Source organism: Chelonus insularis, unplaced genomic scaffold (assembly GCF_013357705.1).
Source record: "Chelonus insularis isolate UGA/USDA-ARS -01 unplaced genomic scaffold, ASM1335770v1 contig_17_pilon, whole genome shotgun sequence".
In the NCBI taxonomy this organism is placed as follows: domain Eukaryota; kingdom Metazoa; phylum Arthropoda; class Insecta; order Hymenoptera; family Braconidae; genus Chelonus; species Chelonus insularis.
In genome coordinates, this window is record NW_023276415.1 from 2,160,178 (window position 1) to 2,186,705 (window position 26,528).

Genomic DNA, 26,528 nt, shown 5'->3' on the forward strand with positions numbered 1-26,528 from the left:
TATATATTTGGAATTTTTCCTAAAAAATCATGAGTTTACATTCATTTTTTCTATAAAATTGTTATTATTATATTATAAATCTATTTTTTGTAACTACATAATATATTCTAGTCAAGCGTCTTCGAAAAATAAATCTATGAATTTTATTAACAATTCATTAAATTAATTAATTTATGACTAAATTTACCTTTACGAACTGGTATATTATTATATATATATATATATATATATATATAATTATGGAAATTTGTCACTCAGTGTCATTAGTACGGAAATGTTTATAACTTCCAATCCCATGGTATACAAATAACACCATCACTCATGACGGAATAATAATGAGTTACCCAAAGCATTACTCCTTCCACCATTGGCATCAAAGTAGATTTGTTCTGCAGTAAACGTTCACAGCATTGAATCATTAAGTCCGGAGTGATACTATCATCTTTATTTAATGCTGCCAGTCCTAACTCTTGCATCGTTCTATCATGTAGTTCACGTTCTACATATTTTATTCTAATAATAAATTCAAACAATTTATTTTTACTTAACTAAACTGAATTATAAATTAATAGTTATAATAACATTCCATTGTTATGACTATTAGTAAAATACAAATTGAAATAAAACATACGTGTTATAGTGATTTAGTCTTTTTGTAGCCTCCTGTAAATTGTCACTGATAAAGTTGACTAGAAGAAAACCTGGACATGACGATGGAACGATAAATTGACCTGTTGGAGAAAGCATTAGCGGACCAGCTTCTCTGTGAAATTCCAATATTTAGTCAGTCAATTTTATTTAATAATATTTTAAAAAACTTGCTGATAACTTACGCTTCAATCACAATCTCATAAGAGGACAAACTAGACGGCCATACTTTCGGGTAATTGGACTTCCCCCGATAATCTGATAGAGTTGTGGTCAATTGACGAAGCTGCTTCTCATACTGGCCGACCATTACTTTCGGCATGAACTTCCTGCACATACAGAGCACTCTAAACCTTACCGTTACTCTGATAATTTTCTTGTCTGTACGCACCGTCGACCAATTTTTATGTCAAGAAGTACTCGGGACACTGCTTTTTCGAATGCTGGAAGTCGCAGAAGAACCATATCATGCTTCCGTATATTTTTGATTAACTAAAAATAGAATTGAACTTCAGTTATTGAATTTCTCATTTGTCACTTTATACTTACGTCTAACCAATTGTGTCGAACTTCACCAGAATTTAAAATGACACTTCCTTCTAGACTTATACCCGTATCATTTGCGAAAACCAAAGTACGATTCTTCAACACTTTCATTTGATCTGGATGATGACGAGCTAAGGCTTGGAATGCTAATAAACATCCTCTGTAGTGTGCCACATTCCATCCACAGTCCCAAATGATATTCTTTAGACCTAAATCTTCACATAAAATTTTTTCTAATTTTTCAACTTCTTCTCTGACAGGTTTACATGCTTCTAATTTAACATGAGCCTCATTTACATGTTTATCCAAGTATGTCCTGCGTAATAAATTAATTTCGTAAACACATTAACCGTGATAAAGATTGATAGCAACAAATAAATTAGATTAAAATGTTTACTTGAAAGTATCCGGCTCTGCATTCATTTTTTTCTTCATTAATATTGATTGATAAACTGGATCATTTTCAAGCTCAGAAAAATCAAACCCACTTCTAGAATTTTCAGAGGCTTGCCAATATTTTGATGAATTTTTATCCGGAGTAGGTTCTATTCTATCTACAAAAGTTGTAGGTAAATTACAAGTCTTAAGAATAGAGATAACAGCTTTTCGAACATCATTTTCATTCAATTGTATTTTAACAAGTGTAAATTTTCCAGCTTTAACATCTTCTTTGTCTTTAGGTCTGAGGTAGAAGGGTAACGTCGTTGGTCTCACAGGCCTTTGTTGCTGTAAAGACTCGAGCACAGAGCTTAATTGTTTTAATGAGTTCTCATTTACTGTCTATAAAAGAAAAAAATATTACATCCTGGTTATTAAATTGAAAAAGGTTAGAGAGTTTAACTAATAAATAATTGAATGCTACAACAAAATGAGAAAAAAACATCTACTTCTTGAAAAAAAACTTACTCTTTGTGTTGGGTATTGCCCAAAAAGGTCTGGATGAACTGTGAAGTAAAAAGGTCTGAGTGCTGTAGTTATTTCTCCAGTACTTAAAGCCCTTACAGCATCAGTCCTACAGACGCTGTTGAAAAATATTTGAATCAAAAAATTAATTAAAAAATAATAATTTTATTTGAAGTTTATATAAAAAGTGACAATCTCATTGTTTATTAGACTTTTTTAAACAAAGAAAAAGAAATCAATTTTTGTTATTATAAATGTATTGACTACGTTTAGTTTTTCATTGTATATTTTTTATGTAACAGTCTTAATAAAAAACGTAATAAATTTAATTACCATCTTCTTAATGTGCAATACATATTGTCAATAATAAAGTGAACACGATAAACACGTTAAACTTTTACTCTTGTGAAGATTTTTTAATTTTAAGAATTAAATTCCTCTGGAACTATAGATTTAATTATTTACTGCATCACTGAGAATATAATCTATGCAAAAAAATTTATTACGCAAAATATAATATATACAGAAAAACAATATCACGCGAGTGTATTTATAGAAATAAAACGTCAATTTTAATAATAAGTACTCATTTTCAGGATGATAAAGACCAATGAATTATCTCTGACCTCCATAGAACAAAAACATTTTTAAATATTCTATTGTTTAGACTAATTAGTTATTTCCATAAATAAACCAGATCATGTTTTACATATTTTTTATCAGACAAAAGTATTTTTTTCACATATAACCAAAAAACTCCTCACAAAAATTCATTTGGTACTTTTATCATTACTGTCATCTGTAGTTGATTTTAAAAGACTCTTTAATTTGATCGACAGTTGGTAATTTTTAGTGTGACGTCATAATTTGCAATAATTATTTTAATCAGCTGATCCCGAATGAGTTCGGGTAAGTTCGGGTTTTCAATCTGTTTTCTATGCAATACGTTTATATCAATACACATCTGTTAAAGTGAAAACAATGGTCCACAATGATTTGTCAAGTGTTTATATATTTGTTTGAATGTGTGACATTGACAACAGAAGATTTAAACACTATTCGATAAGAGTAGTTATCGCAGAGTGATGAAAAGATTAATAATATTACTATTACTAAACGATTATTTCTCTGTATCACTTTTTAATTTCATAAAGATGCAGAGTTCGAAGTCTTCCATATATTAATGATTGAAAGCCAGTTACATTATTGCCTCCCGTAATGTGTTGTCTGACTTCAATCTCTATACATTTTATGAAGTCACTCACAAAGCAATTGTGTCAACAAAATTTAAAAGAATAAAATTCTAATCAATTCTTCAATCGATGTAAAACAAAACTAAAAACTAGAAATATTGATTCAAAAACTTTGCTGTAAGTGTTTTCATATTTGTATTATTTATTTACCTTTTGTCCTTGTTCTAATGTCAGCTTTTACTTTTAACATACTTTAGTAATTATAATTGTATGGACAATGTATTTATATTGCAGAAAATGGCTTATTCAATCAATCGAAAACCTTTGTTAGCTAATTCAACTAGTGATAGTGAATTTGATGATGAATTTGAAACAGAAGTCGATGATGCCAGTGTTTCTGTGCCTGATCAAAAGCCATTTTTTAAACCTTTACCGAGAGACAGGTAATTAAATGTTCAGATCTTCTGTATAGAGGGTTCTTTCATTAATCATCATACAATTGATTATATTGTTATGCTAATTTTTTTCCTTTTTTAAACCCATAGGAATAGTGTTCAATCATGTCAATTATAGATACAATAAATTATCTAGTCTTACAGAGTGATTAAAACGTATTTTTCTAGGTACAATCTTGCATATATCGTATTTTATTTACTTGGAATAAACACTTTGATACCATGGAGTTTTTTCATCACTGCCGATGATTATTGGATGTACAAATTTCGAGAAATCCATCCTAATAATACAGGAACTAACAATTATACGCACACTGAAATTTTAGAAAAGAGAACAGATTTACAAGCGAGTTTTACATCGTATTTAAATGTAGCTAGTGCAATTCCAAACACATTTTTTCTAATACTCAATACCTTCTTAAGTAAAAGGTAGTTTTTTTTTGTTATTTTCATCTTTATTTATCAGTCAAAAAATAGATATTTTATTGATCATATCTGCAATTAGAATAACAATGTTTTCATTTCAGAATATCTCAAAAAGTGAGAATGATTGGCTCGCAACTGTTGATTCTGATTATGTTTATCATTACTACCGCATTTGTAAAGATAAACACAGATGAGTGTAAGTCTAGAATGAGAAAATAGATGAATTATATACTATTTAACGATTAATAATATTTGTCTATTTTATTATAAAAATTGAATTTTACAGGCCAGCATGTTTTCTTGATTTTAACTCTCACATCAGTTGCATTCGTGAATGGTACATGAATTTTTAGTTCATCTATTCGATATTGTATTTATTAATTATTTACTATACAATAATATATTAACTCTTTGTAGCATTAAGTGCAATTTTTGGTGGAAGTTTAATGGGAATTGTTGGACGATTTTCCTCCAAGTACATCACTGCCATGTCAGGAGGTCAAGCTTTAGGTGGAATATTCACTGCCCTAACTGAAATTGTTGCACTTTGGATTGGTGCAAGTCCTGTCATTTCTGGATTAATTTTTTTTATTATCGGTGATGTGGTACTTTTCTTTTCGCTAATTGCGTACATTTTTCTGGAAAAAGAGGTAATTCGTTCTAAAATGTTCTATAATAGTATAGATATAATACGAAATTAATTTATTAATTCGTTTATAAAAAATATAAGTGATTCAAGATTTACGTCAATTCTCAGTAAAGAGCCTTATCATACCAATTAATATGACGTTTCATTTTCATTTGTAATCTATGTAAATTAGCTAGAATATATTATTCATTGGATAACAGAGTAAAAACAAGCGATTAAATGTGAAATAATCTACTTAACTGTAATTATTTTAATTTTCAGGAATTTTTTAAGCATCATATGGTTGAAAAATCATATCAAGAACCAAATTTTTCTGTTAATGCAGAAGTTAGTTTTGTTGATAGACATAGAGTATCATACACAAGAATATTAAAACGTGTTTGGCCTTATGGATTGTCGATGTTTCTTGTATTTTTTGTCTCTATAGCCGTTTATCCGGCAATTACAGTATTAGTAGAAAGCCAAGATAAAGGCAAAGGATATGCATGGAATGATATTTACTTTGTACCAGTTGTGACTTATCTCACATTCAGCTGTGGAGATTATATTGGAAGACTTCTGTCTGGTATTTTTTTGTGGGTAAGTAATGAGATCTTAGTTTATTTAAATAAGATAAAATATAAATGACTTCTATTATAATTATAAATTAGAGGAGAATCGAGAAAATATACTTCTATAAATATGCAATAATTTTTTTAGCCAAAAAAAAAGCCATATCTTGTAGTGATTTTGAGTCTGTTGAGAGGATTATTCATTCCTGCTTTTCTGTTTTGCAATGCTCAACCACGCCATCATTTACAAGTTTATATTGAAAGTGATGTTTATTACATATTGTTGACTGTATTATTTGCTATTGGGAATGGATATTTATGTAATATATGTTTTATATTAGCTCCAACGTAAGTAACCGTCAATTCAAACTACCAATTCTTTTTTTTATTATTTATTGAATGTTGTGTTTACTATTAACTAATAATATTTTCTCAGTATTGTTGAGCCACAAGATAAAGAAATTGCTTCGATAATGATGGGTGCTTTTCTTGGATTAGGACTTACGGCTGGATCGGCATTAAGTCTCATTTTAGTAAAAGTCTTATAATTTGAATATATTTTTCTTTTTTCTCAAAGAAAAAAGAAAAATTTAGCTAAATGTGCAAAAAAATAATTGTTTGATCTGTAATTCGACTGAGAGTAAGTAATTAGCGAATCATCATACAAATCTCATTTTTCATTCATTTCATAAAAATTTAATTGTTAGCATTCCAACAACCAATGAATTTATCATATCAATTAAATCAATCAGTATAATATTAATTTAATAAGAAGATAATTACTGGAATTTTTGAAAATTAATTGCTTTAAAATAAAAATTATTTTTTATATATAATTTTTTTGTATCAAAGCACACATGTAAAAAGCTTTGATAAATAATTGAAGAAAGAATAATTGTTTAAATACACATCTAGTCTGGATCAACATATGAGTATACATGACAAAAAATGAAATACGAATGTTAATAGGGTGTTCTGAAAACAAATTACGCATAATTTAAAAATTATATTGAAAATTTGTATAATTTTTATTTAATAATAATTCTTAGGAATTTAATATAAAGTTAACTTATAATTTACAATGTGTATAGTTTTAATTATCAATTTACATTTTCATGTAAAAATGTATTCGAAAATTTACTCTCCATTGAAAAACGAAATTTTTTGGTAGTTGAATAGTTATTTACCAATTTTAAACCCCGAAATTTTTTAAATTTCAAAAAACAAATACATGATAAATTAGTTTGATACGAGATCTAAAAGAAGTTTTTCTTTTCAAACAGTATCGTCATGGAAACAATCCAATAATACTAAGAAAAAATGAATAATTTGTATGGTTTTTGAGCATAAAATACATACTGCTATAAAATGAATTCGTACAAAGAGCAATCATTGGATTGAGCACTTGTTTCATGATCGATACTGTCGTTCTTTATCGGTCAAAGGAACAAAAATTACTCCCATCAAGGAACGTCGTTTTATTTCTCCATCAGTAGACTTATCAAACTGAACCAGAGTTTGATCTGAGTTTTCTGCTCCGATTGGTACTATGAGTCGTCCTCCAGGTGCAAGTTGATCAATTAACTAAAAAAAAAAATGGTAACAATTCAACTTGTTTCTTAACGGAAATATTTTGAAAAATTGAGTCAACTTACTGCATGAGGGGTACCATTAGCTGCTGCTCCAACATGAATAGCATCATAAGGTGCATGTGGTGGATAACCTTTTCTTCCATCTCCAACTATAAATTTACCATAAACGCCCACTATTATTAATACATCTTTTTAAAATGAAATGTGATTATACTGTAAATATTATCTTAAACTCACCAACTAGCTCTACTCGACCACTTTCAAGTAATTCAGGCTTATCTGCTTTAATATTTTTTGTTGCTAAAGCTTGAAGTTGCTGAATATGATCAATCCCAACTGCTACTCCACTATCTCCCAACATAACTCCCATGCAAGCTGTTAAATATCCTGATCCTGATCCAACATCCAAGGCTTTATTTCCAGGTTTGAGCTTGTCCTCGAGTAGCTCTAAAGCGTAGGCGTGCTAAACAAATACTTACGTTCTATCGTGTTAAACCTTTCTCAAACGTTATCAAACGAATGATGTTTATCATGTTATTCAATAAGAAATAGTCAACGTAGGAGGTAAGAATTGATTGTATGCAAATTCAAAAATAGAATAATTCGAAAATAAAATAGAAAATTCAATACCATGTGAGGAGCACTTATAGTTACTCCATAACCGATTCCTTGAGGAGCATCTACATATGGGTTACCAGAAGTAGTGTAATGTCCACGATCTACAGCACACATTGCTTCGAAAACTCGATCGGATTTGACGATTTTTGATCCTAAAATAATGAAAGTAATATCATTTTTTCAATAATGACTACGAAACATATTTGACAAGAATAAAAACAAAAAATATCTTTTCATTTAAATGTTCTTGAAAATAATATCTTGTTAGATAATATAAAAATTTCAAAAATAGCTCAGTTGAAATACAAGTGTAATGAAATATAAATATTTACGTTTAAGATATTGGACAAGCTCCTTGTTAGTTTTTGCATTATATCGTCCAAACGCCATTTGAAATATCGAAATTGCAATTAAAAAACTCCAAGTTGTATGCATATAAATAACAATTTCTAAACAGTCTAGAATATTTTTCACTCGTTGTTTCAGTTTATTACTGTAGATTCCTGAATAATCGTTTTCAATACACTTCTAATAAATGGTCTAATAAATTAGTTTTTCAATGTTAATCTAGAGAGCGACACATGGTATTTTTGTTGGGGGAAAAACTATCAGCTGATTGCGAGTGATGCATGCAATGTTCTGTTTATGTTAACGGAATTGTGAATTTCTAAAAAAAATAATACAATTATACAATGTTTAATTATTCAATTAATCCATTATAGATCATTATCCACCATCCATGAGTATGATTAATTTGGATAAAAATAATTCTATAAAATTACGACTGTACTGATATCATAATCTTATATGTAACATAAACATTTTGGAGTTTTTTATTGTGTTTAAGTGTTATCATTTATGCCAACGATAAATTGAAAGTATTTTTTGATTACTTTCAATCGACATAATTTTTACATTACTCAAAAAAATGTAAGTAACTTCTTTTGATTTATTTATATTCTTTATCGATTATATTAATAATCCAATTATAGTTATAATAATAATAATATTTTTGCTCTGCAATTAACCTGAAAATAATATTAATCTAATTATATAATGAATATATTAGAATGAAGTCAGAAAAACTGTGTCAATTTTATTAGAAATATAACAATTAGAGAATTGAGCTTAGAATGGTATTGTGCTAAAAGTGATATTATTTATCGCTTTCTGGATACCGTAAGAATTGAACTTTTTTCACTCAATATAAATGATTTTCAATTTTCACATTCCTAGAACCTAGAAAGATTTCAAATAATACTATTTTTAGTTATTATTTCATTATTATATTTCACAAAAATTCTTCTATTGCATGGGTCGATGAAGAAAAATGCAATTATGTGTTGGACGTGTAGGTTTTCTTTCAAGTTCACAGTGTTTAACTTTTTTCACAGCATGTGATGATAAAGTTTGTTCTCAATTTCACATATTGCGATCATGTTTTCCGAACCAACTATGTGGATTATATTCACATTTCAAAATGAAAAAAAAATGTACAATAAATATTATGAGAAGAAAGTATTTTTTAAAAGTCCTACAAACAAAATTAAATTGAAAGTCGTTGTAGTTTTGAAAAGGAATTGTTCATTTTCTCAATGTTGAAAACTTGAGATTTATAATACGTATGCAGATAACGTATGCTTTTATATTCAAACAATATTTCGGAAGTACACTCATGATTCATTCTCAATAAAATCGATACTCTCTACAATTCAAGTGAGCATCAACCATCTAGCCTGTTCACAGAAGTAAATAAAGAAAATCTCGATTTAAATTCTCCACTTGCTATTTCTTTTATGTATGTATGTAAGATATGTACATTATATATATGTACATTAGATGGACTCAGACATATATAAACACAGCGAGTATATCTGTACCAGCCAAAGCAAGTCAATTGTATATGAAAGATCATAAATTTTTTTTATCGTCTGACGAATACGTGACATATCATTATGTTATGTGCTGGAAGAATTTTCTTACATAATTTATTGATGATCATATAGAATATCCGGACATTTTGGAGCTATGACAATGCAGTTTGCTTCGAATTTATCATATTTATTGTTTATTATTTCTCCCTTTTAGACTTCTATGCTAATATAAAAAGCTATAAAAATATTTTACATTTCATTTGATCACTATATCATTCTTTCGATTCCAGTTTATTTAAATAACCTTCTCATTTAAATATAAAAAAATTCTGTACATTTGTTAGAACTTCTTCGAATGAACTTATAAGTAGGATCTCGAAAAAGTCTAACAATAACGAATAATAGAGCTAAAAAACTGTAAACTTTTTAATCCATTATTTCCAATTATGAAAATTGAAGAACTTTTATATAAATTGAGTTTCAAATGATATTTGAAGATATTGACTTGTCAATAGTTCCACTGCTACTGTAGATAATCCGAATTACGATCAGTAAATATTTGAATCCTGTATTTGTATTGAGATTACACTTGATGAATCTGTGGAATTCAATGAATTTATCATTTCTACGCAGATAATCATTGTTCTGAAGTACAATAGAATACCAATACTGTATAAAAAAAATTTGTAGCATTCAATCTATTCACTTGAAATTATTACCAGTAAATAAAACCATCATACTATTGTTTTGAAAATGGTATCAAATAAACCTATCGAAATCACAACTTTCGTTATTGCAAACAAATGTCTTCCAACGCATCTACAACAAATCTACAACTAGTTTTATTATTTTATTTTCTAGTAGATATAAAATAAAAATTATAATAAAAAAATATTTGTTGATGTTTAATAATAACATTGATTAAAATTTAATTTATTTAGATCTGCAATAAGCAAATATTAGGATAGTGTAATTGTTTTAAAAATGAAAGCGAACAAATCCATTGCATCAACGTAACCAATTAGAAGAACGATAAAACTTCATTAAAGTTGAAGAAAATTAAATGGAGTGCTGGCAATAGGAAAAAAAGACGTTGTAACCCAATAAAAATATCCAATTACATAAAAGCTTATGTCTTACTGATTCAATTATCGAATATTATCTACAGTCCTATTGTTTCATTACTGTAAAGCCTTTATATATCCTTTGATTATTTTTATTGTTTGAGAGCTTGTCGTCTTCAATGAATGCATTGAAATTGTTTGGCGTCTGAGCGATATTATAATTGGCAAATAGTGAAGTATTCGGATGTATAATATATGTACCACACACTTAAAATATTCCCGGGGAAAAAGCCATTAGCTAAGTGCTAAAACAGTTTTTCCTTGACTATGATGCTTCCAATCATATACGCATAGACAGATAGACGTTTGGCTACCCTCTTCAACCATTGAAGACGCACTGCGTCCAACTGCTACTGCCAGAAAGTCCGCAATACAACACGACAACTGAAATTAAAGCAACAATAGACAGGATATTGTGTTGAGTTATTTTTTTTCTGATGAATTTTCTTGGCTTCCTACATTGATTCTTTGCAAGTTTTGCTGAGAAAATAATTTATTTTCTAGCAAGTCTGTGCTACTTGGTTACTAGCTATTTTAATTAACAATTGTGCACTTGATTATTAATTTAATAACATTTATATAAAATAGTCATTGAAGACTTGGTAATCAAGAAAATTATTGTTTGACAATGATGAATATTTAGTTAGTGAATAGAGAGTTTATATTTGCTTGATCTACTGTAGTAGTTATAGAGTGCATTAATTTTCCTAGTGTTGAGTGTAATTGAAATTCACCAATTTTTGTTTTGACGCAATAAGAAAATGTTTTATTTTATTTATAAACTGTTATTGTTGACAACTTTTAAAAATATATATTTTATCTTCTAATGTTATTGTGTAATATTGACAAAATATTTAAAAAATTATCGAATTTTTTTTTATAAATCTTTTATTTATGTTTAACAGGTATAAAAACAAAATAAATCTCAATTCTATATGTTATATTACAACTTCTGCGATGTTTAGTTTACTAAAATATAATTGGCTGCGAAGATCATTTTTTTGTTTCGAATGAGCTACTATTTTAGCTTTTTAGATTACTCACGAAAATTGAAACATTTTTATAAAAATTTGAATTTTTGTTGAGAACTATTTTTTGAATTTATTCAAAATATTAAGAGGAATGTATTTTTCAGAAATAAAATGAATTTCAACATTAGTTTAATTTGTAGAAAAAATAAACGGCTGTAGGTTCAAAAAATTATCTATTTCTTATGAACAGTAAATTTTTACATTGAAAAAAAACATTGTTTTTTTTTCTACTGTTTCTAAATTAAAGAGATGTTAAAAAAAGTCTGTGCACTTAAGATTTCAAAAAATTAGGGAAAATAAACTTCTCATTCTGCCATCATTTATTAATGGATGATAATTCATCACTAAATCAAAGTTGTCTCAAAATTATAAAAAAAACTCTTCAATCTTCAAGATGATTTTCCAGTTTTTTGAACTGGTATAAAAATCGATCTAGCTTTACTTTACGAAAAAAAAATATTTCGACTAGGTAAAAAAGATATTCAATAGATATACATTTGTATGAGTGTCAATTCAATAATTTAAGTTGTAATTTTTATGAATAGTATTTTCCGCAAAAGTTCACAGCACATCTATCAAAACTTGTCTTTGATGAATACCTCGATTCTATACCTTTTTCAATAAGTAATATTTTACTATCATTCCTTCACGTTGCTTATTTCATTCGGAAGATACAAAAAATATTATTTTTATTTATGATAATTTGACAAGTAAGCACTTTAGCATCATGTTCGTTATAGAATATTTACTGTTATTATAAATTCAGTGAGACTTTATAATAGATTTCATATAAAGCTTTAGAAGATGTGTCAATTTAGTGTCAAATTAATATATCACCATTTATTAAATAATTTTGCTGTATAAGTATTAGAAATATTTTGGAAAAAATATTTTTAATAATTACATAATTTAAATTATTTAATGATATGAATTTTTATTCACTGAATTTTCTTTTCTGTCAATCCTTTTAGGAAATATTTAATAAACATTTCATATCAATTTTTATTACTTAATCATTTTTTTTATTACTATAAGTATGATAGTAGGCATCATTAATCGTCTGTCATCTTGATCTTTTGCTTGACAAAGAAGTGCTGATAAACAGAGAAAAAAAACTTAAGAGATAAAAAAGGAAAAACGTAACACCTTGATTTTCTGAATGTCAGTTTCAGTCTCTTCCGGTTAACATTGCAACTTAAATTGATCTTATAATCAATAATACTGTACATTGAAAGTGTATACTTCAGTTAGTCTTGTGATTGCAGATGACATTTTTCATGATTTATCGTTTAGAGAAATTAATTTTTATTTCATGAACAACTAAAAAACCATCTTGATATTTTATAATAATTTGAAAAAAAAAATCTCTGGTTCCTTTGTTTTATTGAATTGTATTGAATATAAAAAAGCTTTATTATCAATAATTAAACCATATTCTTCTTAAGTAAAATAGATTAAGAATAAAGGAAACTCTGTATTTTGAATACCTAAATTAAAAACAATTTATTATAAAAATGTGATATTTCTGTAGTAATACTAAAAAAATAACGTACATTATTGTTTTTATTATAAATTTTAGAAAAAATCTAATATTTTATGTAAGTAATAAAAAAAAAGTAATATAAAATAATATAATTCATTATATATAATATCACTGTGATGAAATAATCGATTAATGATAGAAACTGTAAAGCATGTTTCGGTGTCATTAAAAATACTTTATAGTTCAAATTCATTTTCTTTGTCAGGTAAAATATTTAAGGAATAAATTTTTTTTCGTCATGCCTGCGCGGAAAGTTCACTTTTCCATTGGAGAGGGGTTGAACTTTCCACTCAGGTATGACGAAAAATTATATTCAGCCCTAAGGAGGACAATTAGACAAGCTTAAACCACGTGTTTACCCCCCTCGCCTTCGGCTCGGGTTGTAATTTTACACGTGGTTTGAGCTAGTCTACTTTTCCTCCCTAGGTGTGAAATATACTATTTTTTAATGTTGAGAAGTTTAATTAAATAAAAATACGATTTTTTAAAAATATCATGTTGAATAATAAGATGGTTCTTCGTTGGAAAAATGTTAACATTTTTCAGGAGTAAAATAATTTTTTAATGTTTAAAAAAAATGTCTTTTGTTTCGGTGAGTTCCTCATAAAAAAGAGGATATGGGAATGTCGTCATGAAGGTTGACGACACGAGCTCATCCTCACGTTTAAAAGCAAATAAACTAGCACATGACATAGACGCAAGAGATGGTAAAGCTTATATAGTTGTGTAGGCGCATCACGCAAACGCAGAAATAACGTACGCCTGTCGGTCCGCGTGGCGCGTGAGTTAGAACTTGGCTTGGTGCTTTTAGTCTGTCCCCGTCCCTTCGTTCATTCTTGTTCTTCCTCTCTCATACTCGACCACATCTTTGCCAAGAGAAATAAGAGTGTCAAGTCTTTCTGATCGTCCAGCCGAATAAGCAAAATGGTGCGCCCACAGAAGGATAAACAAAAGAAAAATCATACGAGTGACAGAAAGTGAACTCATTCACATACATTGAAACAAGTTATAAAAAATAATATTAACTTGTTATTTCAAGTAAATTACATTTTTGTGGTTAAAAAAAAAAACTTGAAAAATACAAAATGAGTCTCAAGACCCTAGGAGTTACTCCAAGAAGACCGGAAGGAACGAAGAAGACGTCGATGGCTCAAAGAAGATGGAGACTGTTAGCACGTGCATTGACTCATTCTCCTGAACCAACTGGGACAGAAGATGAAATTTCAATGCGCCGATTTACCTCATTCGGATTAATTAAACCAACTCTTTTGGAAAATGCACCACTAGATCCTGAATCATCTTGGTATGAATATTCTTGTATTCGTGACAATGATATTTTCTCCGCTCAAGTGAGAAAAATCAACAAAACATTTACTGCTAATGAACTTATTGGATTTAATAACACTGGAAATGTGTGTGTATGGCCATCGGAGGAATGTTTAGCTTATTATTTATTAAATAATCCACAAATATGTCGAGACAAAATCGTCCTTGAGTTGGGGGGTGGTATGAGCTGTCTTGCTGGTGTTTTTGTTGCCAAATACTGTGGACCGGCTGGTGTCACACTTACTGACGGTAATATTACAAGTGTCGACAACGTAAGGTGTATTGTTGCCAGGAATAATATGGAGGATTTTGTTAAATGTGGAGTGGTGCAGTGGGCAAGAGCAGCCGCTGCACTTAGACAAACAGCCAATGGCAATCGAGTGCAGGTATAATTTTTATATTTCGTTTCATACATTCTTTTATTATTTTTCTCTAAGTCTATTTATTGGAAATTCCATTCTTTTCTGGACATTCAAAAGGTAACAGTTGGAAAAAATCGATGAGTGTAATAAAATTTTTGTTATAAGTATTGAATTTATGCTTTAATTTTATTACATTTTTAAAACAACTTTGTCATAATATAAGATTAACTTTAATCCATTTATTGACATTTTCAACGTTTGATGCGGAATAAAGTTTATTGACGCTTATGGAAAAAGTAGATTCTTCAAATTTTAAAGTAATTAATTAATATTTTACAAAGTCTTTTGATAATTGGAAAGAATTTTTACCAAAACTTATTCTTCATGGAATTTAATTCTTGTTTTCATTATTAAGAGAATTTTAGATATTAATTAGTTACTTTTGAAATTCAAAGAATGTTTTAATTAATGAAACTATAACAGTACGATTTATAAAAAAATAGTAAATTAAAAATTGTTTTATTTTTAGTTTTTTAGTTAATTTTTTTTTAATAAAAAAACTGTTACCTTTTTTTGTGTAAAAAATAAAAAAAAAATTCTTTCATAATAAAAAAAATTATAACGGAATTTTTTTATCAAAGTTTTAGATGTATATAGAATTTTTATAAAAGGATGAATCAGTCTCAGCTTTGTTTCTATTTCGACAAAAGATTAAATCAAACATTTTAAACAGCTTACCACTGAGAAACTGGATTATTAGATTACATATGTGTGAAGCTCACTTCGAGCAAAAATCCATTTAAACACTTGCTTTGTTTAGACGTGGAGTCCGAATAGTGGTGACGAATCTCGAAGGACGGATGGTTTATACGATGTAATCCTCAGCGCAGATTGTCTATTTTTCGACGATGTTCGACTCGATTTGGTGGAAACGATCTACGGATGGTTGGCAGATGATGGAGTGGCATTAATGATGGCACCAAGACGTGGAACAACATTCCAAAAATTTGTCGAAGCTGCAATGAAACGAGGATTTTTAACACGACAAGTTGAGCATTACGATACTCGAGTGTGGTCTAGACATTTAGAATTGCTACAACAAACTCATGAATATTGCACTGATCTCCATTATCCAGTTCTCTTGGAGCTCACCAAACAAAATAAAACACATCTTGGATAAAGCTATTTTATTAATTATTAATCTTTTGTTTGAATTATTCGACATAGAAAATTGTCAATTAGAGAAGAACAAATGCAAACCTATCAAAAAATATTGATGACGAATGAATGAGAGAGAGAAACAATTGATGTAAATTCAATGGACGTGCAATATAAATTTTTATGGAAATTTTATCGGATGCAGTTGTAGTATTTTTTATATTGTCATTTATATAGCATATTTTTTTTATTTTAGTTTATCAATTAAACTGGATGATAAATTACTTTTCTCTTAGTGAAGTAAACTACAATGAAATGATCATTTTTACAAATAGTAAATTATCAATAAGATGATAATAATTTGGTAACAATCAATTCCACTCAGTTTTTATGAAAGACAACAGAATACAAATTCGTTTTTATTGATGACAATAGGTACGTTATATATAAGGGCTTTAAAAGTATTAAAAGCACGTTTAAAAGGATTAGTAAATATAATCCTATTTGCAGTACAATTTTCAGTAAAAGTTCTAAAGCAATATGTTTTCACTGCTGTTTCATGACTCTTTGTGATTGTTAACTTATATTTATTTAAAAGGTATCATAAACTTTTCAGGATTTTTTTGTAATATTAGCTGACTTTATACATTAATATAAATGACCAGAAGCCTACAAAAATGTAGGTATTAGTTTCAGTATAGTTGCGAGAAAAGTTTTGATAAATGGCTATGGGTCTTTTCAACATACTAATTTTACTCATATTCAAAAAGTTATAATTGTTCTTTAGGAGTCTTATATATACTTTATGTTAAATTAAATGCATCCTATAAATATAACTATTCTCTTACGAGTGTACGTCTGTGATATTTGCACTAAATGTATAATAAATCTTGGAACTTTATTATTATATCAATAGCTAAGTAAAAGAGTTAACGGCGGGATTTAACAAAGTAAAAAGTATTTTAAGGATGGCTAAAATGCCCAAGACAAGTTTAACTAAAGTCGGATAAAGTTAAGGATTTATTCCTGATGTAAAAGTCGAAATCGCGTGCAGAATCTCGAGTTTAAAGTGCAATATATTGGCTATGGTCATAGGGGATTTACTAAATCGATTTTCTTTTGGTCCGATTAACTTTTTTCAATCTAATTCATTTTTTTTTTTGAATTTATCTATTTTATTTCTCCCTTTCGGATGTTTTGAATGAGTATTTTAATACATTTTTGTGGACTTTTCAACTCGAGAAATTCATAAAATTTTTTTTTAAAGTTATGATTGATTATTAGTTTATGACTATTTTTAGTTAATAATCAGTTTACCATTATCATACATAATTGTTTTAATTGCTGTAAGTTTATTTTAAGTGTTCCCACCGACATTGAAGCCAAAGTTGAGTACGAGGAGTTTAATCATGTCAATCCCTTCCCTTTTGTACTCTCTAAATGTATCAGAGTATCTAATAGTCCCCCTGAAGGACCAATCTAGTTAATAGTTAAGTCTAGTCAATTGTAATTTTGTTGATTGTATTTGTATAAATGAAAGTCCTATTATTTTTAAGAATAATAAAAAGTAAGAAAATGAATAGAAGACATGTTGAATGTTATTAATGATTTATTGGTGAATAAAATAATTGACAGTTATTTATAAATTGATTCGATTTATTTAAAACTTACTTAGAAAAATCACTATCTATCTTAGTAAATAAAATTAATTGAAAAATTAATAATTCATCAATTAATACTTTAAAATCATACACTGTTTATTTACCAACCGAACTTTACTCATTGATGATCAATTCCATGAATCACTATAAAAAAGCTTTTTTTAAAAGAATCAATTTTTATCAATCAAATTATTATTACTATAATCTATAATGGAGAATCCAATGAATTTATGAATGCATTTTAGTTATTCTATTTAAAATGAATTTCAATGTGAATTCTTTTATAAATTTTTTTACCAAGAAAATAGTCAAAAAGCTAATGCACTTTACAACATCGTAATAAAAAGTGCTTCCCTTCTATCATCGTGAAAATTAAAAAAAAATACACTCTATTCTTTTCAAGAAGTAGTGTACTAAATGTAATGAAAATAGTTGAACGAAATTGTTTTTTTTTCTCGTAATATAGTAATTTTTTAATGAACAAATTATTGATTATCAAGTTATGAAATTCGTAAAGCTTGTTTCAGTTTCACGGTTGTGATCATTAATCAATTTATCACAGATTTAATATACTATGCATTGCTTGATGCAGTTTCGAAGAGAAAATGGGGTCTATAACTACAGGATCAATTCATTTTCATGCATGACAAAATACCAATTTTTTAATGTCCCAAGCTACATTATGTAGCATGTTTTAAAAGCCCATCTTGTAATGGTCCGCACTCAGTGCTTGTTTGATATCCCGAAACTATCGTGACTTAAGTAATGTCTACAGTTAAGGTTCTATTCTCGGTTGGTGTTCTTTTTCATTTCTTTGAATCTCCAGAGATTGTTATTAAAGTGTTTTGGTTTAGAGGTTGAAATCGTAAAATCACTTGGTGTTTAATAATTCAATGCCAAAAGCCATCTTTCAAGAAACAAATAAAATTATAATGACTTTTTGATGGTCCATTTAGTGTCTTTTTACTTGGAAAAAATTTCTTCCCATTACTTGAGATGTTTGGTCTAAATTTCAAACTGACAAAGCGCCTTTGGTACTTTTTAACGAACTGTCCAGTTTCGCAAATGAGTTGCATGGTTTAGGGCCAACTAAGTTTATTTCCGTAACTCTTGTTTCCCGTCGTATATCAATCGCTAAGACGCGTACATTAGTTTTAATTAGTTTCTGACCCACTGCGACACGCGACTCCTGTCTATATTCAAATTTCTAATTTTGATTTGGCATTGAGTAAATCAAGACATCAATTAAATATCCATTGAACTTAAATCAGTTTGCTGATTACAGATAAAATGATATGAATTTTTGAAAATTAGATATCGTCAACAATTAATCAGTTCATTACATTAAGACTTCAGACTGAAAGATCTCTAAAAAATAGATAAAAATATTTTGATGCTTTTAAAAAATTATAATAATTTTTTAAAGAATTGAAATTTTATAAGTTATAAATCATTTCGATATTGTTTTGGTAACTGGGCTAAAGTAAGTTTTAGTGCAATTGTATAATTATAAATGTTTTACGATTTGAATTAGGGTACCATTTTTAAAAAGTGTATCAAATAAAAAACACAATCAGCAATTTTTTCAATTGGATGAAATAAACTTCAATTCTTTATTAAGGATCACTAATCAGGGATTAATCAAGAAATGTACAAAACTAATTTACTGTTTCTTCTGAAAAATTCAAAAGTTTATGTGAAGTTACAAATTTTCTGAAGATATTCTAATAAAGTATTTCGAGAGTATTCATTCCTCTCTCAGACGTCTTTTTAAAGAATTTTTATTTTATTACAAAAATTTGAAACAAGATTTACTTTTGAGTTGATATATTGTAATTGAGAAAAAATTGTGTAACTACTAGGAAGAAACTTTTTGAAGCTTAGTATCTAAAATAAAATTATTATCTAATGATTCTTTTTGAAAATCACTAGAGAAAATTCGATGGTTTTTATGATTCATTTTTACATTTACAAAATGACAATGATGACGAAAATCTAGAAGTCATTTTCTTTTTTTGAAAATAAAGTCTCCCTTAAAACCACATTAAGCTCAGAATTGATGAGATTTTTTTCTTTAATGTTCTAAGCCATCAAAAATAGAAAAAAAATTGAGGGATCATTCTGTCTGCGTAGCTTTACTCAAGCTGTTCATAGAAATTCTTACAGCTTTTTTTTAACCATCATAATCATAAATGTTGAATCAAAAAATTAAATGGTTTTCCAAATATTACCTCAAATAATTTAATTTATGAAATTACTACTTGCTAAACATGAATACAAATTTATGCACATGAAATCAAAACATAACATTATGGGTTTGGCTTTACTCTTGTTTGCGTCGACAACTAACGGAAATTTTCCATCAATTTAAAGGAGATATTTCAAGTTTGAAGTCGAAAATGACTTCATTTGAAAGTTTTCTTGTAATCTTTTTGCTGACAGATGAAATTTGCTTTAGATCGATACTATTTTCTACTCTACTAATGTTTCTTTGCTCTCTTATATAATCTCATAAACTTCATCAAGTATTTGATGTCAACTTTGTATCAACATGAAAATTACTCATAAAGAAGTTTATAAATATTGTATACTTCTTAAAATATTGAATGTCTGTTTAGAAACATTTCATTAACTATAGTGAAAATGAAAAATTATTATGAAATTATAATTTTAACTTTATGCCACCATTTATTTTGAAAAAGTAGCTCTTTTTTTATACTATAAAGTTTTTATTAAAATACGTTGTTCAGTGTCTTCTCATAAATTTTCCATCATAAAATTTCCGGAGAAGCATTTTTTTTATTTCTCGTATAAAATATAAGATTTTGCTTTCACCAAAAAGTTTATTACTCAAGTTTTTATCCCAACGATAACAAAATAAAAGTAAATAGCACTAAAAACGGTGTTGTAGTGTTGATAATTCTCTCATCATTTTCTATATTCAAGGCAAAATACAAAAAGCAACTATTAAAAATACTTATTACAATATATCTTAAGTCTCGCGTCAAATAAAAAATATTTATGGCACTATTATCATCTTTCAAGGTGTTGAAGTTTTTTGTGACTTGGAAAGTTTCCTCTCAACATCTAAAAGTCACTACGTGGCAAGGAAAATGTATACTTCATATAAAAAGCTATCGACTCTCACTGTTATCATCAAAGTCTATTTCACGGGTTGATTTTGGTACAATTGACTTTATGAAATGGGGCTAAGTTGCTGATGTATCTGCTCTGTATTATGGTGCAGACCAATTGAAAGTGAATCGTAATAGGACATTGATGAAAACGGAAATGAAGTGGCAGATAGAAGGAATGTCAACGATTCATCTACAACTACATTCGTAATTTTCTCACGGTATTTATTCACGTCTGTATGACCCAGCCCATAAAAGAAAAACAGAAATAAATAAATAATCTTTTTTCAACTCAATTCACCTCAATATAAATTAATAGAAAAACCCATATAAATAAATGAATAAAATAGTTGATGATAAATGACATGGAATAAGAGAGGAATAAAATATTTACTTTAAATGAACCTGCTGTAGAAAACGTGGGCACGTGTACTGTTGAGGTTTTATTAGAGTGCCGTCATAACGATCTAGACAGAGTCGTGTTAAGCGATAAATTCCAAATACGAGATTCAATTAAGTTTAGCCAATGCACTTGAGCACCCATACCACATTTCAGCCACTGTAGGCTTGCAAGAGAGGTTCCTAGGAATGCAAGTACTCTGATAAATTTCATGGTGGGAAATCGTTTATCCTTCTATGTCCTTTGAATTTCATGTTACCTCATCGTCTTTGTGAAGGATGGAAAACCATTAAAGCCATAACTGTAATTAAAGTCTAAGTGACACTTTATTATTACCCTAGATTATGTTTCGATAGCATCATTATTTGCATTTCAGTTGAATGAATGTTTCTTTCCAACCATGGTACTTAGCCTTGTCGATCTTACAGTGTTTGCATTTTACAGAATAATTAAGATTGAGATTAAATTTTAAACTACTTTATCCTAGTTAAAATAATAATTGGTTATTAAACTGTTTAATGGGTTTTATGAAATATTTTAAATAATCATAAATTTTTAGAGATCAATTTCAAGTCAAGTGACATTTATTCAAGGGGAAAAAAATTCCTAGAGAACAGTTAAATATTCACAGGAAATTAAGAAATCTTCATTTTTAAAGTAAATTAAATAACCAAGTTTTAATGAAATAATTTTTACTTCAAATTATTCTTTTTATTTCTTCTTTTCTCTATGAAAAAATTTAAATTAATTTTTTTTTCCCCTATTATTATAAAAAAAAAATAAAAATATTGGAATGTTTTCTTTTTTTCAATTTTACGATTGTTGAGATAACATAAATTTTTCTTATTACTAACACTATTACTGTTGCATAACAGTACAGAATTAAACTTGTGTTATATCTCCTAAAACTTCAAAGCATCTTAGTGGTGGTGATTCAATATCGAGTAGTAATGGTAATTATACTGCAGATAACTAAACAAGTCGCGTTAATCAATGCAATGTTATTGAGCTGCAGTACCAGAGAGAAGAAAAATAAACAGCTTTGAAATAAAGTTTGTCTTTGATTGTCGCGAATTACAGATATTATAACCCAAACATCGTGCTCTATTAATAATGTCACCTATTTATAACGATTCATCTATAAATATGAACTGGGCCTGGCTGCACTAAATCGTCTAGACATTTACCAGTAATGCATTATCTTTATAGTATTTATCTATATCTATATTTTCTTCATTCATCCTAATCCATTTCATCCTCTTCACCAGCGTTCGAAAATAAAACAAGTCTTTTGTAATTATTGATTTTTTATCGCCGGAGATTGAAACCTGTTGCTATTGGAGTGGTTTCAACATTACTTTAATACACTTACGAAAGTTAAAAATTTATTTTAATCATTATTGTTAAATAAATAAGCTTTTAGCAGAAACAAATTTACTTTGAACATTGTAATGGACTTCTAACGTAAATTTGAAAGCCAATAAAAAATTGCAATTTTTTTGAAGTAACTTTGTAGTTTTTTATTTTTACAATAGAATGAAATAGTCATTTTAACAATATAGTTTTTAGAAAAATAATCATTTAATTATGAAATACGTTTTTGAATTGATGCCAAAAAGTATATTTTTTTTAATTCTACCAAGTATTATTTTGAAAAGTTTGTTTAAATAAACCAAAAGATGAAAATGAACTAGAATTGATTAAAAACTCTACTTTTTTGTTTTCATAAAAATGAACGAAAATAGTGAAATATTGATTTTAATTATTCATCTATAAAATTATTGACTATTTATATATTTCAACATTATTTATTGCTTGCGCAAGAAATACAATAATTTAATTAATTTTATCAGTTTTTTTATTTACACCAAACAATTTTTTTTTCTTTCATAAATTGTTTTTATGCCAAATAATTTAAAAACTATATTACAAAATAAATATCATTATTATTAATCTTTTTTATCTTTAACTGTAATTAGATAAACCATCTTGTTCCTAGAAACATTTTTTTTTAAATGAACAAATTTATTCAATATGGAGCGATTAAATGAACTTAACAATTAGATTGCACGATAGAACTGAAATAGCCTCTATTACTTAATTAATTAAATATAGCTCAATGTTAATCAAATATAACAGTGACAGTTGAAAAAATAGAATTTCTTTAAATACTAAATGTAGAGGTCAAGGGAAAACTTAAAGACATTTTTTTGTAAAAATTGTGAAAGATTCTGTTGCCTAATTTACATTAATGAGCCAAGCAGTAAGAACGACAGACTACGCGTTTCAGTAGTTAGAGAAGTTGACAAGCGGCGCGAGTAGATTGGTTCAGACTATAGCCAGCCACGCGCAGCATGTTCACTCATCCTAACGATGCTTTTATCATCGTGCCACACAGCTTGAGTTGCAGCGATGCAGAAATAAAAAGATGAGAGTGAAGAGAGTTGGTTGAAAGAGAGATCCTTATGATATATGTATAGTGAATACATTTCACAATATAACATCCTTTTGCTTTGTGGCAAAAGGTCATTGCTATTCATCTTTAGTCTTGTGGGTAGCACTAAAAATTAAGTAGTTAAATAATAACAATGATTGTAATAATAAAATACGAGCTTTAGAGTAGAACTAAAAATGTTTTTGTGACCGCAGAGTACAATGACGAGTGATATGTCCAACAATAACTACTATCATTGAACAAATAAAATTGTATGATTTTATTTTTAGTTACAACTTATTGCTTGAATATGCTCTGGTATAAATAATCTAGTATAGCCGAATCGATTTATCATTGACAAAATTACACACACTGTACGAAAAAAAAAAATTTCAATTGCATCAACTGTAAGTAATACAGTTGATCTACCATAAATCCTTCTATTTGTAATTCTACATTTTATGTAATATTCAATATATTACTTTCAAAAACTACTATAGTCACCCATTATTTCTTGAAATATTTTGCCAGATCGATGTATTAAAATTTACATTTGACCTCATACATTGAATGCTATTTCATCAGACATAATATCCTTTTAACTATTTAATATGATTATGATGAATTTAATAATAAATTTACCAATATTATGCTTTTAATAATAAATAATACTTATTCACGTTTCAACCCGAATATTAATATTAGTTTTGAATTTAACATTTTCAATAATAAAAATAAATTTTATATAATTATTGTTAATATCTCTTGTATGACAAGAAATAATTTCTAATAAATAAACTTTTATTTTGTCGTCAACTCAATAAACTATTTTGCAAAATAATTTATCTTCATCAAAAGATGAAATATGAAAGAGATGTTTGATTAATTATTTACTCTAAAATTTTACACGGAAAAGTTTAAATTATGCATAACATAAACTGAACTAAAAGTAAAAATAGAAATACATTAAAGGGTATTTCCGGTACAGGTTAAAAGGGTATAAAAGCAGGAAAATACGGAAGTACATGTAATATACGCACATAATAGATTCAGTTTCACATTTTCTATAGATTGTTGGTTGTTTACAGGGCTGACTATTGGAAGTCTCAAGGACGGAAATTCTGCGACTTTTGTAAATGTTGGATTGCTGATAATAAACCGAGCATTCAGTTTCATGAAGGTGGCAAAAAGCACAAGGAGAATGTTAGCAAGAGGCTGAAGGAGATACATAAGAACAGTGCTAAACAGGCGAAGATTAATAAAAAGTTTGAAAATGATCTCAAGAGCATGGAAGATGTAAATAAAAATATCGCAGTAAATAATAATAATTATTATTATTATTCTTATTTCTAAAATCTATTTTTTATTCAGGCAGCCATGGCAGCTTATCTCAAGGATGTCCAGGGTAATACTGTCGACTTGACAGCACAACAAATTATGCGCAATAAACAAAACAAAAAGGAATTGCCTGACGTAAGTATCTGACATTCCATTTATATTGAAATTAACCTAATCAGTAATTATATCAATCATTCACGCCATTATTTGTTTTGTTTTTTTTTTTAGAAGACTCCTAATCCTAATCTAGTGCCTGAAGCATCCATTGAAACAAATCCAAGGCATAAAAGTAGTCAGAATGTAAGTCATTTATATTTATTGTTATTACTATGATTATTGTCATTTGAGCCTTCAGAATACATAACGAGATGATTTTTAGCTCCCAGCTGACGTTGACTTTTGTGATCCTACCACGTTTCATCGGGCTCGAGTTCCTCACCAAGTAAGAAGTGTACATGAATCAAGTAATAAAGGCGAAAACAGAACTCAAGGTAAAGGAAAACCCAATAAAGAAAAGCGTAAAGGAAAGAAATCTCAAGAGGATGATAGTCTTAACAAGAAAACTATTCAGAAACTATGGTATGAAGCACGAAGTCCAGAGGGATACACGTATTATTGGCATATTGAGACAAATGGTAAGTTGATTATAACTTGCTTTTAATCAGCTTATATAATTTTAGAACGTGAAAGAAAAAAGTGTTATTTAGTAAATTGTATCATTTTTTTTTAAATTTAGAAACATCATGGGAGCCACCTGAAGAAGGTTTCATGACGTTGGCAGAGCAAGAAGAAGAGGCAAAGGAACAAGCAATTCAAGCTCAATTTTTGGAACAAATAGAAGCTGAAGAGGCTAAAGAAAAAGCTGAAATACTTGAAGAACAGAGAGCCAATGCCGAGAGAGAGAAATTTAAACAACTGAGACAACAAAAACAATCTAGCAATAAAGAAGGCGAAGTTGAAATAGAGGAAGAGAAAGAAATTCCATATCGAAAAGATTATAGTGTTCCGGATAAAATAGACCCTTATGGCCCTTGGCAGACTATAGAAATAAAGTAAGATTTATTTTTTCGAGTTATTTATTTAGTTTGTTTATCAAAATATATGTAACGTGATTTTTCATTTTTTCAGGCCCCAGAAAAAAATAGATCTTCAGTTACCACAGACTAAAAAAGTTATACAAGTGATAAAACCGGAAACATCGGAACCGCCTGTACCTCAAAGAACGTTTAAAGAAAAGACGATAACTCGGGTTTCTACTGGAGACAGTGATGACGAAGGGACCTTGACTAAGTTTAAAAAAAGAAAATTCGGAAATAAAAGTGTGAGAAAGAGATTAGATGACGACTGATTTGTTAAAGTTGTAAATAAACTTCCGTATTTTATATTCAATTTTGAGAGTCATTATTGATTTACTTATATTTGACAATTTATCAATGAAATCAATATCAATTATTAAAAACTAATGATCAATTGAAATTCAATTATTTGAAAATTGATGAATTTTTAATCAATCAAATGATCATTCTTATTAATTATTGTAAGAACATTTTTAACTTCCTATT

General features: G+C 28.1%; 5 protein-coding genes across 7 annotated transcripts; 3 read left to right on the plus strand and 2 right to left on the minus strand.

Annotated features, from left to right (window-relative positions):
- Positions 1-92: 92 nt before the first annotated feature.
- LOC118064281 (T-cell activation inhibitor, mitochondrial) lies at positions 93-2,851 on the minus strand. Of its 2 annotated transcripts, none has more exons than XM_035078775.1 (9): positions 2,684-2,851; positions 2,431-2,582; positions 2,101-2,215; positions 1,592-1,974; positions 1,198-1,510; positions 1,040-1,140; positions 834-995; positions 632-763; positions 93-513 (listed from the first exon to the last, which is right to left on the minus strand). In XM_035078775.1, exons 2-9 carry the CDS (start codon positions 2,451-2,453, stop codon positions 279-281), a joined length of 1,464 nt encoding a protein of 487 aa, XP_034934666.1. In that variant the 5' UTR covers positions 2,454-2,582; positions 2,684-2,851; the 3' UTR covers positions 93-278. The 2 variants fall into 2 exon arrangements, with proteins under 2 accessions (XP_034934666.1, XP_034934667.1); XM_035078776.1 differs by having other exon boundaries at positions 94-513; positions 834-977.
- Positions 2,852-3,022: 171 nt separating this feature from the next.
- On the plus strand, positions 3,023-6,450 carry Ent1 (Equilibrative nucleoside transporter 1). 2 transcript variants are annotated; one of them, XR_004690042.1, is made up of 10 exons: positions 3,023-3,467; positions 3,585-3,733; positions 3,914-4,174; positions 4,273-4,367; positions 4,458-4,508; positions 4,589-4,821; positions 5,082-5,399; positions 5,520-5,719; positions 5,808-6,011; positions 6,079-6,450. XR_004690042.1 is itself a non-coding variant. In XM_035078777.1 (9 exons), the coding sequence occupies exons 2-9, from the start codon at positions 3,588-3,590 to the stop codon at positions 5,917-5,919; spliced, it is 1,416 nt and encodes a 471-aa protein (XP_034934668.1). In that variant the 5' UTR covers positions 3,023-3,467; positions 3,585-3,587; the 3' UTR covers positions 5,920-6,450. The 2 variants fall into 2 exon arrangements, 1 of the variants encoding a protein (XP_034934668.1); XM_035078777.1 differs by having other exon boundaries at positions 5,808-6,450.
- Pcmt (Protein-L-isoaspartate (D-aspartate) O-methyltransferase) lies at positions 6,381-8,097 on the minus strand. Its single transcript, XM_035078781.1, has 5 exons — positions 7,914-8,097; positions 7,594-7,733; positions 7,201-7,426; positions 7,027-7,112; positions 6,381-6,955 (listed from the first exon to the last, which is right to left on the minus strand). The coding sequence occupies exons 1-5, from the start codon at positions 8,014-8,016 to the stop codon at positions 6,782-6,784; spliced, it is 729 nt and encodes a 242-aa protein (XP_034934672.1). The 5' UTR covers positions 8,017-8,097; the 3' UTR covers positions 6,381-6,781.
- Positions 8,098-8,170: 73 nt separating this feature from the next.
- LOC118064283 (WW domain-binding protein 4) lies at positions 8,171-26,355 on the plus strand. Its single transcript, XM_035078779.1, has 7 exons — positions 8,171-8,511; positions 24,717-24,924; positions 25,000-25,101; positions 25,195-25,266; positions 25,346-25,601; positions 25,703-26,018; positions 26,095-26,355. Coding segments are annotated over exons 1-7 (1,176 nt in total). The 5' UTR covers positions 8,171-8,509; the 3' UTR covers positions 26,315-26,355.
- LOC118064284 (calmodulin-lysine N-methyltransferase) lies at positions 13,706-17,584 on the plus strand. The gene is made up of 2 exons (XM_035078780.1): positions 13,706-14,865; positions 15,662-17,584. Exons 1-2 carry the CDS (start codon positions 14,239-14,241, stop codon positions 16,019-16,021), a joined length of 987 nt encoding a protein of 328 aa, XP_034934671.1. The 5' UTR covers positions 13,706-14,238; the 3' UTR covers positions 16,022-17,584.
- Positions 26,356-26,528: the final 173 nt, after the last annotated feature.

Coding starts and splice junctions, on each gene's coding strand:
- Pcmt (XM_035078781.1), bottom strand. CDS start 8,016: ATGCATACAACTTGGAGTTTTTTAATTGCAATTTCGATATTTCAAATG. Junction 7,734..7,913: donor GCTTGTCCAATATCTTAAAC/GTAAATATTTAT, acceptor TCATTATTTTAG/GATCAAAAATCGTCAAATCC. Junction 7,427..7,593: donor CTATAAGTGCTCCTCACATG/GTATTGAATTTT, acceptor GTATTTGTTTAG/CACGCCTACGCTTTAGAGCT.
- LOC118064284 (XM_035078780.1), top strand. CDS start 14,239: ATGAGTCTCAAGACCCTAGGAGTTACTCCAAGAAGACCGGAAGGAACG. Junction 14,866..15,661: donor CCAATGGCAATCGAGTGCAG/GTATAATTTTTA, acceptor TGCTTTGTTTAG/ACGTGGAGTCCGAATAGTGG.
- LOC118064283 (XM_035078779.1), top strand. Junction 25,602..25,702: donor TTGGCATATTGAGACAAATG/GTAAGTTGATTA, acceptor TTTTAAATTTAG/AAACATCATGGGAGCCACCT. Junction 26,019..26,094: donor TGGCAGACTATAGAAATAAA/GTAAGATTTATT, acceptor TCATTTTTTCAG/GCCCCAGAAAAAAATAGATC.
- Ent1 (XM_035078777.1), top strand. CDS start 3,588: ATGGCTTATTCAATCAATCGAAAACCTTTGTTAGCTAATTCAACTAGT. Junction 4,509..4,588: donor ATCAGTTGCATTCGTGAATG/GTACATGAATTT, acceptor AACTCTTTGTAG/CATTAAGTGCAATTTTTGGT. Junction 5,720..5,807: donor TGTTTTATATTAGCTCCAAC/GTAAGTAACCGT, acceptor ATATTTTCTCAG/TATTGTTGAGCCACAAGATA.
- LOC118064281 (XM_035078775.1), bottom strand. CDS start 2,453: ATGTATTGCACATTAAGAAGATG. Junction 764..833: donor TATGAGATTGTGATTGAAGC/GTAAGTTATCAG, acceptor GGAATTTCACAG/AGAAGCTGGTCCGCTAATGC. Junction 514..631: donor AGACTAAATCACTATAACAC/GTATGTTTTATT, acceptor ATTTATTATTAG/AATAAAATATGTAGAACGTG.